The sequence below is a fragment of the Natator depressus genome, chromosome 4 (genome assembly GCF_965152275.1).
Source record: "Natator depressus isolate rNatDep1 chromosome 4, rNatDep2.hap1, whole genome shotgun sequence".
NCBI classification, from domain to species: Eukaryota; Metazoa; Chordata; order Testudines; family Cheloniidae; genus Natator; species Natator depressus.
In genome coordinates this window covers 21,004,698-21,019,502 of record NC_134237.1, presented here as the reverse complement: position 1 = coordinate 21,019,502, position 14,805 = coordinate 21,004,698, and the positions used below count along the sequence as shown (strand labels likewise).

The 14,805-nt window shown below is 42.5% G+C and overlaps 1 protein-coding gene across 1 annotated transcript in view; it reads left to right on the top strand.

Annotated features, from left to right (window-relative positions):
* The window catches only part of FAM13A (family with sequence similarity 13 member A), a 186,777-nt gene that overhangs the window by 19,531 nt on the left and 152,441 nt on the right, over positions 1 to 14,805 (top strand). Inside the window, exon 5 of the mRNA XM_074950585.1 lies at positions 12,285 to 12,444. Within this exon, the coding sequence (XP_074806686.1) occupies positions 12,285 to 12,444 (160 nt within the window). The remainder of the gene's footprint in view (positions 1 to 12,284; positions 12,445 to 14,805) is intronic.

Below are 14,805 nucleotides of genomic sequence, written 5' to 3'. Positions count from 1 at the left end.
TTGTTGGCAATGGTCAGAATCTAGAGACAAAGGAAAAGTGAGTGTTGATGCCCAGGAAAGTGAAGTGCCAGGATTCTGTGTGTTTCCACCTTTTTAGTCACTATTTCTCAAGTGAAAAAAAGAAAAGATCAAAATACCAGGTCAGTGTCGTTCTCCACACAGAAAAGATAAAGCCCCTATGCCTAGTTACTGTTGTTTTAAGGTCGCAGTGACTGAGAAGGTCGTGGGGCTGATCTGTATTCATTTACAAATACTGTATGGTACCCAGGGCTGGGGATGGTAACAGTATGACTGTACTGGGTTAGTAGAATGTTTTATACGTATGCTGGTTTAGTTTAATAGCAGGCCTGATAGGAAACTAACAGGAAGGCAACACAGTGGCCCCAGATGAGCAGCCTCCTGCCTGAGCTATTAACTGGGAAGTGCTAGCAGAGTAATAAGCCTTGTTTTGCCACGGCTGGGATCCAAACACTCAGAAGGACATTAAACAATTCAATAGTCCCTCTCTTGGGCAGGGGAGTCATTGTCAGGGAACTGTCCCTTGGGAACAAATTGATATAGAGACATGCTCCACTGGAGGGTCTGAAGAATCAAAACCTCCCTGGCCCCCTGCCCAAGGGTGATGAGGCTTGGATAAGACAGGCACGCCTATAAACGTGTTGGTCTTTATGCTTTGTTCCAGCTGCTAAAATTAAACAATACTCTGGTTTAAGAAAAATGTCTGGTATTCACCACTGATGGTAATCTCCCAAAGGGAAGACATGCAGGTGCCGGTCCCCGTTGGCTTATTTTTCTTCTTAGCTTTTGACAGTTGGCTGCTATATCTTTACAAGATCGAGACATGTCAGAGAGAAGAGATGTAGATTCTTATTCTAATAAGTCCACATTTATTTTCAACCCAAGAAAATTCTTTTAAGCATTTCATCAGACCCATTCTTCTAGCAGCATGGTACCATTGAAGGAACGGTCCTCAGTTGTTCAGGGATCTGCTGGTAATAGGTAATTATACACTATAGTGAGGAGAGAGAGGCTCTAAACCATGAGCAATAATTCAGATTTCTTCAGCCCAGTTTTCTGGTTGTGTAAGTGCGTGAAACTGCAACTCAGTGGTATGACATCCTGTTCCGCTCTCCTGGCTAGCATGGAAGGGGAACGTAGGACCAAGACTCTGTCCTCATGCTGCTCTTCCCTCCCTTCTTTGCGTCCAGTACCAGAGGCGCCCAGATGTGTCCTGTTCTTGAGCTCAGGAAGTGCTAAATGTCGGCTCATGGATGGTCACCTGTAAGGGGTGCAGGGTTCTCTGGCTAACAGTACACTATGCATCACCCCAGGGTTTCTGTCCTGAACAAACCTATCTCACTCTGAAGTAGATGAACAATATTGTTGGTTCTTTTCTCCCCCACAGAGAGGTTTGTGTTGAGAGGGAGAAGCTCATGTATCGAACTGTAAGTGTTGATATAAGTTGTCCAGTGATGCCGGTTACATTGCTTGGAAATAGTACAGGAAAATTTCCTTGTCTGATCTGTGGAGTGGAGCGTAGTTAGCAATTGGATATTTTCCTCTGAGACTTCCCTTCTTCTTTAGCTTAGCTTGCCCAATCATCTCCTGAGCTCCATCTCCTGATCAGGCCTCCTCTACTTGTGAGCGAGAGGGTTCGTGGAAGGTCTTCTACAGGGGCTGTGGTGAAGAGATGGAGCCAGGATGCAGCCACACTCAGTGGCATTCTACTCTGCAAAGCCTTCTGACAACAGAGTCGATATTCATACCCAAGTGAGTGCTGCTGGAATGGTCCATGCCTGCATGCCAGTTAGAAAAGGGAATTTTGTGTAAGAACTGGGTGGGTGGTGAATGGTGGCATGCTCGTGTGGGGGTGAAGAGAGGGGAGAGGAGGAGCAGGCAGAAGCTGACCATGCATAGAGGTAGAGCATCTTGCCAACACAAGGATCTCTGGGGATTAGGAAATTCTTCCCTTCATGGGAGATGCATTAGACGGGAACTCCGTAGGTGAGCTTCTTGGAATCACCTAGATCCTTTGTACACTCCAGTAGGTATTTCCACAGGAGGGTATGGTGTGGTCCCTCCAGTGTATGTCTGTTTTTATTTGGATAAGGCCATCCCACATGCCATTGTGGAGCCAAGAAAAATGTAATAAAAATGCAGGTTTCCTGCTCTCCCACAAGGCCTTGTCTGCAATTGGAAATTGCTCTGATTAAGCAGTTGATGGAGCTGTGCTGGGACTGACCCGTAAGAGTAGACAAGGGCAAACCGAGTTTTGCAGTGATTGAGCTAATCAGGTTTTACCCCGATTATGAGAAGGGATAAACCTCCATGAGCCTGGTCTGTGCAAACCCTTGCATGCCTTTGCCTATGCTTAGGGGTCAGCATTGATGCAGCCATATCTATTGCTGAATAAGGCTATTCCTGAGTGTGGGCAAAAGCGAAGAGTTGCAGACATGCTGATTTTTCCACTGTGGAGTGGAGCTGGAAGGAAGAGTTCAGTAAATCCTAACCACTAATTCCAGTTCCAGTATAGTCCAAAGTGAAATATTTAGTAAGGGTGTATTTTGAATTAGGATAATAAGGGCTTTATTTTTGTAGCTCTGATTTGAATACTGTTGTTTGTAATACTCTCCTAGATCCTCGCACATGTCTTCCATTTCTATCAATCCTTCTTTATAATCGGTACATCGCAGCAGCTGTTTGAACTGGTGGGGATTTTCATGCCCAAACCCTTGACTTTTTCTTAATTTCTTCATGTAAAGACAGAGGCAAACTAGCAGCATGTTAGAAGTTCTAGCCCCCAAAGGGCAAAAGACAAAATTGCGTTCTGACATGAACTAGGAGGATAGAAATAGCAATTAAAGCATGAAAAATTGCAAAACTGCCCCAAAGTTTATGCTGCTAAAAATTAACAAATACCAGAAATGTGATACTGGTGTGTAAATAATTATTAGATCAATCATGAATATTTTTTGACGTTGCTGCATGACAATTTCCCCCTCTCACTCCTCCTTTTCTGTTACAACATTAAAAGGCTGCTTGTTGACACATTTATAGTGCTCACTGATGACTGTTAATTTCCCAGTATTGATTAAGAGAGAGGTCAGTGAATGCTAAAGTGATTTCTGGTGGTGTCGATTAGTTGGTGATTGTTTCAGAACCTGTTCGTCGACTAACAATTTAAGGCCTTGATTGTTTTATGGATTATTTTACAGAAACATTTCCTTATTTGAGTTTGATTGCATGGTAAATGAGTCTAGAGTAATAGCTTTATAAAAAAAAAAACCCATTAAATTGTTAAACAATGAACAAGGCTCCCAATGTCAGCAACATGGAGATCCATTTTTATTAGTAAATTAAATGCTGGCAAAACCACTCAGGCAGAACAATGTAATGTACTCGTTTGACTTCCTTTTCTCCTTTGGAACGCAGTTGCTGCATGTATTTGTGAACTGTCACAAATTGTTGCAAAGTATTACAATCCAGTGTAAATGGTGCAGAGAGAACCTTTAGAAAGATGTGCCCAGCTGAAACAAAGAGAGAGACCTTGCACAACAAACTAATAATTTGTTTATAAAATAAAATGTAGCCAAGGGCAGCATCTAGCCTTGAATAGCTGGTGGTGGCCTAGTGTTCGTGTCATAGTCTACAAATTAATAACAATAAAACCTTGTAGTTATGTAGAACTTGGCATCTGGAAGGACATCCAAACAACTTTTCAAGCTGGATATAGGAATCTTTCTGTTCCTCAGTGGAGTTCAGCCATCTCTAGGATTGAATGTGACAACTATTACCATTAGTGCTCACAACCAACATAACAATTTTGGACAGGAAACAAAGAAAAATACTTCAGCTAGTTGAAACTGATGGAAGAATTTGTAGGCAGAGTGGGCCTGATCCAAAGCCCACTTAAGCCAACGGGTATCTTCCATTTGGTTCAGGCCCATTATGATATCGCTAATTGGAATATGGCTGAAATGGTGGGGCTAACGCTCCTGTTTCCATAGGATCCCAGAGAGCACATGTGGTCCTGACTGTAGTTTTATATGTCATCTGAAAGACAGCCCAGTGCCCCTAACACCATGTTGGGACATTTCATGTGTCTCCCAACAATTCATTAAACAAAACATGACTTTTTAATTAACCACAGTGGCTTTCACTGGATCAGAGCCGCAGCAACAACAAAAATAAAGTGTCAAAGTGAATTGAGTTCGCACAGTGTGAGGGATCCTTATTTTGGGGTGTTGTCTCCAGACTCCCGTCAACTCCAGTTGATTGCCATAGAAAATGTCCCACATCTGAAAGGTGCGCTTACCATGGTTTATAAGCTGTATGCTCCTCCCCTGTAATTTTGAAAGGATAGACTTAGCCATTAAAACTCCACCTTGTTTATAAGCGTCACAAAACATTTTGTAAACTCCATAATCTGTGGAGTTTGTAAACTGTGTAAACCAAATAGCCTTATTCAAGGAGTTTGGAAGCTTGACAGATCACAGAGAAACATTTGTAAGCTCTTCAAACCAAACCGCTTCTATTCTGGAAACATAGCCCTTTAGGAAGGTGTAATTTTATACCTTCCTCTGCCAGCGCTGGTAAACTGTGGTCCTGTATAATTGTTTCTTGAAATCACAGCTAAAAACATGTTTTTCTTTTATATCTTCTGATTTTTTTTTCCTGCTTATTACTTTATTCTGCATTTGTATTACTTAAATCTGTAAATCGGTGATGAAGGTCTGTAGGAAAGCTCCTTTACGGAATGATGATGTGGTGGATCATCAGAAAAGACAAAGCAGCCACAGTGATGAAATTTAAAATAGTGCAAATTGTGAGTGCCTTTAAAAGCAGATGGATGCTATTTTAAAGCGCAGTATATTAAATGGCGTTGCTTTTTCTGCTTGCTGGATATTTGCCCTTTTGTGATGACAAAATAAGTTTAATTGCCTCAGGTGAAGGCTTCTTATTGTGATGGGCAAGAACATTTTTCTTTCTGATGTTGTTGTTGTTTTGCAGCTGGTTTCCATAAATAGGCATTGTGCCCTTTTCTCGTCCCTTGTGTCTTTCTTTTTTGTTGATGGTAGTGTGGTAGCTGGAGAACGCTTTCCAGAGGATGGTGATAACTCTTCAGAAGAATTTTGTACATGTACATTTGGTTGTTGACATACATGGATTTTGACGCCTCTGGATTTTATAACCCATCTTACACATTTTATAACAGGGAATAGAGGAAATTTACAGAGATCAAATGCACAACAAATATTGGCTGTTTTAGTCCAGTAGCTATTGGTTCATCCCTACAAAGGTATGCACATGTTTGGTTTCCCAGGATTACTTGTGCTGAGTAATTTTTTCCGGATCTGGCCCTATGAATATCTGAAATATTTCATATGGAGGATTACTGTGGGTTCTGAATAAGGGTCCCCCCCACTCTGTCCTCTTAATCAAACCTGTATGGCGTAGTACTTTGTGCAACTCTCAGTTTATGTACCTGCAACTAATAAATTTGCAGCCTACTTGAAACCCACTCACAGATGATAGTGTGGGGCTGCACATGTAGCCTCCTGTCAAGAAAAAGCCATCCCTTGGGGTTTCTTTTCTTTTTTTAGTGAGACATGTTCTTTTGCTTGGGCAGGTAAATTTGGACATTGACAGATGCCCTGCTAGGAATAGGGTTGAAGTCATGGCCAAACAGTAGTTTGACTTGTAATCTCTTGGAACCAGGCTCTGGCGCATGAAAGAAACTTTCAGAGAGGGTGCATATTCTCCTGTTTGCATGCACCTTTTGTTTTCTGCTCCCACCAATTCTCTTGCACTCCAAACCTGGCTATGGGGTTTTAGGCCAACAGTGAATTGCACCATTGCACAGACTGCACTTCTGCTTCACTTATTTGCCCTAGATAACTATTTCACCCACAGCTAAATCATTATACCCCCCTTGTAGTCTGCCAGTGTACAAACGCCAGTGTGTGTGCATTTTAAGTACCGGTAAATTGTCTCTGGTTTACTCTTGCATCACTGTGTCTGAAGAACGCAAGGAAAAGGAAGAAAAGGTGTGGAGATAGACCACAGTATAACTCTAATAGTATGCTATGAACCAAATGTCCTTTTCAACTTCCTTTTACTGCTTGGAAGAATAAAATCTCTGTGTAAAAAAACCAAAATGGGATTTTAATATTTGTAATGGCTGAGACTTAGATTTGTTTTTCCCCTCTATAACGTGTCAAGTATTTCTTGGGATTCCAGCGTGGAATGTATTGATTCTGTGCAAGGGCTGTTTGCTGGGCATATTTGCTGTATGAAATCCAAGGATCCAAACTGTGCTTGGGTTTACTGCTTAATTTGCAAAAGTTAAAAATGTGACCTAAATTTCAACAGGGGTTATTTATTTGAATTGTACCTATTTTGGCTGCTGGTGACATGTAACATATACGGACATAGCACACAGACTATTAGAATGAAAGTAGAGGGACTGAATCTTTAAAACTAGAATTGTTGTTTAACTTTCAGCATTGGCCCAAAGTGCCTTTCAGGCTATCTTTGGTTGCATTTTGTCTCAGCCCCCACTGACCCTGCGCCTGCAATGAGCTCTACACACCTGGACTGTACGTTTGGGGCCAGGATATTCATTAAAAAATACACCTCAACATGCATACATAATTGCTGTAATAGTCACTATCACAAATTAAGCTTGGAATATAACTCCTGTAATGTACAGTGCTATTGACACTGGTTGAAACCTTTTTGAAGAACTTTCCCTTTGAGGTGAAACTCTGTAGGAGCTCACTCCAGATATTATTTTTTAATTTTGGGTTTGAAGAAAGCAATTTAAGCCATTTTTGAGCTACTGAAGAATGAAGGAAATACATTTTTTTAACTAAAATATCTTTTTTTTTTTTTTTTTTTTTTTGCTGACTGGTAGCTCAAAATCACTTAGACAAAAAATTCAGATGTGGCACATACCTAGTCCTCAATGAGGAATAGTTATTGTCAGCTGTGAAGGAAGAAAATTCTGAGTAAAAAAAAAAAAATGACGAGTTGAAATATTTGCTTGTGAGCATAATGAGTAGGGAATTTCTAAGATTTTTGCAGAGCCTAAGGAAGCCTTGGTATAATGAAATCCAAACGCTACAGACATGGGTTAGTTGATAAAATCACCCAGCCAAGAGTAAAATTCTGGTCCTACAGCTCCAAAACACAGGCCCTTACCGCTTGAGCTAAAAAGAAAACTTATCAGGCAGTAGTGCAAGGCCACATATCCTGTGTGTGGGCCAGCATTAGAGCCAGACCTACATATAAACATCATTATGTCACAGTCAGGCATGAGGAGATTTCTGAACATTTGTCCTGCCTTGCTAGGGATTGGCCTAGAATTAATCTCTGGTGCTGCTTGGGAAGAAGTGTTGTTGATTTTTCCCTTGTATTTCTCCACAAAGATGTGACCAAAGGGTATGATTTCCCTTCTCTTACTAGACCCAATGCTAGTCAGGACTTTAGTACTGCCGCAGCTACAGCAGCTCACTCCTCTGGTCCCCAGTGATCATGTTCAGCAGAGTAGGAGTAGGCATTGTTTCAGCTCCCCATTGAAGGGCTCATCAGTGAGGTGTGAGGGGAGCTTCTGAAGCCACTCCTTCTCCGTGATGCTACTGGAGCGTTCATTGGAATGGGCAAAGCTCACAGGGCAGGGATCAAAAGGACTCTGTTTCTGGACTGGTTGCAAAGTTGGACCGATGTGAGTAGGAGGAGAGGAGAAGTAGGAATAATGAATGTGAGTGGGGAGAGTTTTAGGGAGTCCCATTTGTTTCTTTTTCCCGTTCACAAAAATACCGAGTTTTTTGCATTTAATTTCCTTATTTCAATGCCATGTTAAGGAAACATGGAAAATATCAGAAAATGAAAGAAGGTTCTCAAAAGAGTGTCAAATCATTCCTATTTCACATATCTATGTAATAGCTCTTTATAGTTAATTAGGCAGTTACAGTTACATTTTAATGCACAGTTGGAGTAACGTGGAGGAGGTAATGTTACTCTGAGGGCCTTAACTTTTAATATTGTCTGACTTCTTTCCTGTATAAATTATTAAGTTGCCATAATATAGTTGTTGGCATCTAATTATTAGTTACAATACTATAATCCTGTAAGGTGCTAAGTAAGTTCTGGAAAAGCTGTTCTTGAGCAAAATGGGACTGAGTCAAAAACCCACTGAAGTCAGAGGAAAGATTCCCATGGACCTCGATAGACTTTAGATCAGGCCCAGTGTTTGCCCTCTTTGGGGAGTTCCTATAGCACGAGAAGTTCTGACACACAAACGGTGTGGCCAGTCCTGTTGTAGACCATGGGTGAGAACAACGTTACCCGAGGCAAAGCCTGAAGATTTCACTTCTAAAGCATTCCAGAGTTAGTTCTAATCCCCAGCAATCTAGCATTTTAGCATTATCATCTAAGTGGAGGTGTTAGTTTTTTTGTTTATTTGTTTAAATTCTGTGAGTGGATTTATTGTTTGTGAAGGTGAGGGATGAATATTACTGGCTGGAGATTAAAGTTTGCACCTTATTGCTCACTCGTTGACCTGTAAGACGCCTGTTATTGTAGACCTGGGCTACTGCCTCTGACTAGAGGCTGCCCCTTGTGTGTGGTTAGAACCCACTACCAGTGTAATTTTCACTCCTCACCTGATCCAAACTAGACAATCTAGGCCAGGGGTCTCAAACTCAATTTACCTTAGGGCCAGTGCCAGTCCTCAAATCCTCCCAGCAGGCCAATGTCACTCATGCCACCCAGAACCCGTCCCCCCAAAACTCCACCCCCCCCACCTGCCTAAGGCTCTGGGAGGGAGAGTAGGAGGTCTGGGGTAGGGAATTGGGGTGCAGGCTCCGGAAGGGAGTTTGGGTGCAGAAGGGGTGAGAGGTTGGGCTCTGGGAGGGAGTTTGGCTGGGGGAGGGGGTCTGAGGTGCAGGCTCTGGGATGGAGTTTGGGTGCTGGGTGCAGGCTCTGGGATGGGTCAGGGAGTGGGGGTGCAGGAGGAGGGGGTGGGGTTGCAGGCTCAAGGAGGGGGGAGGGGTGCAGGCTTGGGAAGGAGTTTGAGGGTGGGAGGGGGTGTGTGGGGCGGGGGCGCAGGCTCTGGGATGGGGTCAGGGGGTGCGGTGCTTACCTGGGGCTCCAAGGCAGGGCGGGCTGGGGTGCCTCGGTGTGCTGCTGCCCCCAGACACCACCCCTGCAGCTTCCCATTGTCCCCACGGGCGCTCGGGGATGGGGCAGCGTGAGGAGGCACAGCCCCGCCCTGGCAGACACGTGGAGCGAGCAGGCAGACGTCACTCAGCTCCGCTACGCTGCTGGGGCCCCGGGCCATTGTAAATCACTGGGGGGGAGACACACCCAGGGTGGCAGGTGGGGCCAAGGGAGGTGGGGCCCCAAAACTGCTGGAGCCCCACGGGCCACATTGGGGAGGTTCGTGGGCCGCAGAAGGCCTGCGAGTTTGAGACCCCTGATCTTGGCCTTAGAGGCAGTAATAAGGTTTTGTGGGGGGGGGGAAACGATTCCTGAAAAGTAACTTTGTGGGGTTTGTTTGTTGCCTCTTACTGATCTCTAGGTTAAAAAGGCTCAGTTTACAAGTAAAGAAATGTTTACTTTTCTAATTTTCAGCTCTTCAGACTCACCCTGCAATCTGAGAGTCATGTTCTATTTCCATTATCTGCATCATCACCACTAAAAAGGTTCAAGGCCTCTGTTACAAGACAGGGCAAACGAGGCCTCTGGATACACCTGTGGTTGGACTTACAACTCTGTTGTTATTGCATGATGCCCTCAGTGATCTTTTGGTTGTGGCGTAGAAGTGCCAGTGATTGGATCTGTTGATGCATGAAAATGGAATAGATTTCAGCTCATTCTCTCTTAGCTCTATCAACTCTGAAGGAGGAGCAGGAGTAAAGTGCAGTAAAAACTTTATTTTTGTCACTATCATTGGCGGATATGACTCTGAATGCATGAAAGGAGCAAATAGATGCTGTTAAGAGTAGAACTGGATTGTAAAATTGTGTGTGTATGTAAATAAAATGTCTGGAATGTTGGTAGATTGTTACTTCAGTGGATAGCTGAAGTAATGCGATAACCAATGAGAATGAAAATAATTGATCCAATAGAAATCTAGCACACTACTAGATTATCCTATGTCTAATATTAATAATTTGAATTATAAGTACTACTTCAAATTATTAATGTTAGACATAGGATAATAACACCAAAATTGCACCCAGTCATGTTCCTAAATAACATGAAAATATTTGCAGGTGTGACATTCCTCTGGTGTATTTTGTGTGCTATTACATATCTAGGATTATTTTGTATATTTTCCCCACTTGTTGAGTTTCTGTTGCACAACTGGGTTTCAGTGGTAATTATCATATGTCTGTTCTGTCACCTCACATCCTGTATATGAAATGAACTGGTGACTACTAAAGATTGCAACACCGCTCATGGAGATGGTGTTACTGTGCTCGTGTAATGGGCCACTTACATCAGTGGGAGGCAAATTTAAGTGTAGACTCATGCACAACTAGGGCAATGCAAGGCAGCTTTTGTCAGCATCGCTTAGTAGTGTAGACCAGGTCTAAAACCAATCAGAGAGATTGTGAAGCTGAAGGCTTAGGCCAACTCTAGGCCTACGTATCAACTGAGAGTCTCTCAGGCTTAACGCTGGTATCCTGAGTTTTGGTACACCACTTACGGAGAGAAGGGTCAGTTGATGCCCGTTAAAAAGCAACATGTCCAGAGGGAAATCCTTGAGTCTCCGTACAATAGGTAACAAACAGCTTACGGGACAATGGAGAAGGGGGAACTCCCACACAGGATGACTTCACCGAAGAATTACCTCGTGGACTCCTCCCATCACCTTTTGCATCTGTGAGCACGGGGGTCAGAACAGTCATATGGCAGGGGTTTGGGGTAAAAGCTGACTAGTGGAAGGAAACAAGATTCTTTTTACCAGACTGGATCCTAAGAGGCAACGACTTTGTCTGTCAGGTAAAGGACCCTTGGCTGCCATAGCTAGGATAAGCCTCAGAAGCTGAACCTATAAGACTGTTACTTTGATCAGAAGTTTTATAAAATAATAACCTAAGTTTGTCTTTGTCTGTCTCTTCAATATTCTTGTTCAACTGTGTCTTGCTACATTTTCATTTAAAATGAATAAAGCCTAGATAAGTTTTACAGGATCGGACTTAGTGTTGTCTTATTGGACTGGGAGATATGAGGAGGAACTGACCAATGGTATGTGTTTGGTCCTTCAGGAACAGAGGAACTTGGATTTTCTGTGATGATATGGTGAAAGGGGCCTGATATCACCTGGGTACATTTACTTGGTATCAAGAAGGACTGGGATTTTCAAAGGGACTGTTTAAATTTGATATTAAGGCTGGCAAAAGCAGAGGGAGTTATTAAGCAGTGTGGTTAACTTTCCTGTTGTTGAACAGTCTGCTCTGACATGGAACCCAGTGTTGAGATAGCAAGGGGAGTGACAGAGACAGGGTGTTAAGCCTCTAATGTGTGTGTGTGTGTGTGTGTTTATGTTGCACATTTAATAGCACTTTTGTGTATACTCAGTTTAAGTGTTCCACCAGTATAGTCAGTCCGCCCCCCTCTTGTTTGTGTGGGTCTGTCGCATGGCAACAGGAGAGAGAAAACATTTAAAAAATAAGAAAATGTGATTGTAAAACCACAAAAATTGTCAGAGGGATACAAGGGCAGGTGTCATGCTTGAAACTACTTTTTACTAAGTTTTTTTTTTTTTTTTTTTAAATTGAGTAGATTACATGTTGCCCCTGTTCTTTGAAATGTTTGCAATTTTGGTCACACTTTATAATGTCCACTTATAAATAGTTTAAGGGGTTATAAATGACTACTTGCTCATCAGTTAATTGATTTAACAACAACTGATTAGCCATGTATTGAGTCCAATGTGTTAACAAATTACTTATAACCATCTATGCAACATAGTGCTCATGTCTGTAGCATGCTTATAACCTTTATTTAGCAATTTCTAAATTATTTATAAATGTACCATATAATATAAGGTGTGACCACATTTTTAATAGTGGGTCAAAGTAATTGAGAACAAATGCAATAATTGTAACCAAGGTAAAGTTTCAATGTTCATTGAAAGCCCATTCACAGGTAAAGGGAGTTTTTTCTATGTACCAGCAAGAGTATCTATTACAATATGATGGCTATGTCCAAGAACACTGGTATTTTGAGTCCTTCTAATGCTTTGCTTGATGTTTCATCCAATTTTGCAGCGTGCCTTCTGGATTTGAAGGTATGAAAGAACAGGAAGTCTGCAACAAAATAATGGCCAAAATGCTGGAAAATTATAATACCTTGTTTGAGCTGGAGCACACAAAGAAGGATGATGAAAATCATGCATGTGAAGAGCTAGCAAGAATTATTTTAGTGAAAGTGAGTACCTGTAATATTGCCCTTTCAGTTTTGATGCAATGCTGTGATACAGGTGAGACCATGCAGGGTGCCGTCTAGAATTCTTCACAAGCTGGATGGGAGGCATTGATACTGGTATAATACATTTCTCTGATATTGACCTTCATATGCTGCTACCACCATTTCACTCTTCTAATGACTCTGTCCTTTAGCAGGTCAGTTTTTTACTGCCATTTGCCTTTTGATGCCATGGGAGTTTATTCTATTTAACAAGTTTATTCTCTATTAAATTTAACATAGCGAGTGCCTATGATTAAACAGGAAACATCTCTAATAATTTCATTTAGTTAAAATAAAAAGGTGGATCTAATAGTGGTAGGGTGGAGGGGGTGACGGAGGTCCGTGTCCAAGACAAGCGAGTATAATGCCCAGGGGCCACGTTGGCAAAAGTTCAGTCATGCACCGACCTAAAACATCATAGTCCCTCACCATTGACTTGCAGTAAAGAAAGTATCACCTTCCTGGAAAGACCTGTACTTCTGGAAGCAATTAATTGTAGACCTGTGGCTAATGTTTGGTGTTATTCACAGTTGATTTGGTATGATCTAACCAAACGCTCGGCCAAAAAGAATAAGAGCAACCTGTTTACTCAAAGCTGCATAACTACTTAATGGGCCCTTTGACGGTGTGTGTTCTGCCATTCCTGAAAGTCACCTTCCTTGTATCCTGGCAAGTGTCCCTAAACCTGCTGATTGTGTAATAAATTCTAGATGGCGCAGTGGAACTTAAAAAAGGAATGATAATAAATTAGTTCAGTATGCAGGAGAAAGTCAATGAGGTTCCAGATTACAAAAACTCATGCATCAGCAGAAGGTAGCAGCACATTGCTCCCTGTCACAAAAATACAATTACTTTACAGATTTATTGACTTGCTCCGGGTCACACAGTCCAGCAACTTGCATGTGGTTTGTGTGCAAAGTCAATTCTTCTTGCAAAGCTATTGAGTAATTCCCATGCACTGTTGGTTAAGTGGGAGATTTACAATAATTGCAGTGTTTGCACAAGTGAAGAGTTTTTGGTCCAAATTCTGATCCGATTTACACCCTCATGCAATCCCGTTAAACTCTGATGTTGCATGGGGTATGAACCAAGACAGAATCTGGTGCAGCAAGCATTGGCTACAATTTGAAAATGCAGGTGTGCCAGAGCCTTCCAGCTCCTCTTTGCCGGGTCCAGTTGGTTCATCCTAGGGTGCTAGTCTCAGTGGCCTCCCAACCCTCATTCCACATGGAGAAGAGCAGCAGCTGGGGGGAGCTTTTGCAGCCTCCTGACATCATCATTCCCTGGACTCTGAAATCTGGACGTGAGGTATTTCCCTCCCATTCATCATTATCTGTATTGCCATTGGTTGTACTACCCTTTCATCCAACTCCCTCTCCTACCGTTGCAGTCCTGCAGGTGCCCAGCCTCCCCTTCCCAGTCCACAGTGCCCATCTCTCCCCTTCCCTGCCTCTTCGCTTCTCCCTCTTTCCTCCCTTCATCCCACAATTCCTGTCCTTTAACCCCAACTTTTCCTTCTGCCCCCAATCCAAATTTAAATTTATATAGTAAAAATAAAACAAATGTTGTAAAATAACCACTTTGTGCTATCAGGCCATGGTCTCTCCTACCCCTAATCATTGTGTCTGTATGTTATATATTTTCCTCCACCCTTTTTGGTGTATTTTTAGCCTTGTTTCCTCCTAGGTGTGTGCTGTGACACTAGGGTACTGGGACACGATTCTGTGGGAATTCTTTATTTTGAAATGCTACATGAAGAGACTAGGGGATGGGAACAGAGGGGTAAATAGGTGAAGAAAATGAATTAAAAAATGTTTCTCCAGCACTGGTTTAGACTTTTAAAAACATCAGTGTTGGCACAGAAAGATTCCTGATGCAGAGCTGGGGGCAAGCGCCAAGGGCCTTGGACAAAGGCCTTTTGTGTTTTTGTATGGTTCTTTGCCTCTATTTTGTTGCTGAAAGGTGGCGTGGAAATCAGGAACGTGCTCTTAGACAGAGCCTTCGTATAGATTTTTTTTTTCTTTTCTTTTCTTCCCCGTATCTCCTCTGTCTTTGAGTGCATTTCAGACACGTGATTGCCAGCTGTCCTCACATCCTGCATACATAATGCTCTACTTTTAGAACAGGTACCAGGCCTTTTCTGGGTATTTGGTGGTAAAACATGATACAAGGGGATTATGGCTTTTGCCATCGCTTCCCACTTTGGGACTGTAGCATCTTCCCTTGAAGTCCGTTATGCTCATCACCTTCTTGACCTCACGTGACACATGACGCCCTGTGGCCTGGATATCTTAAGATCTGCCCAGACTACAAATAAAACCT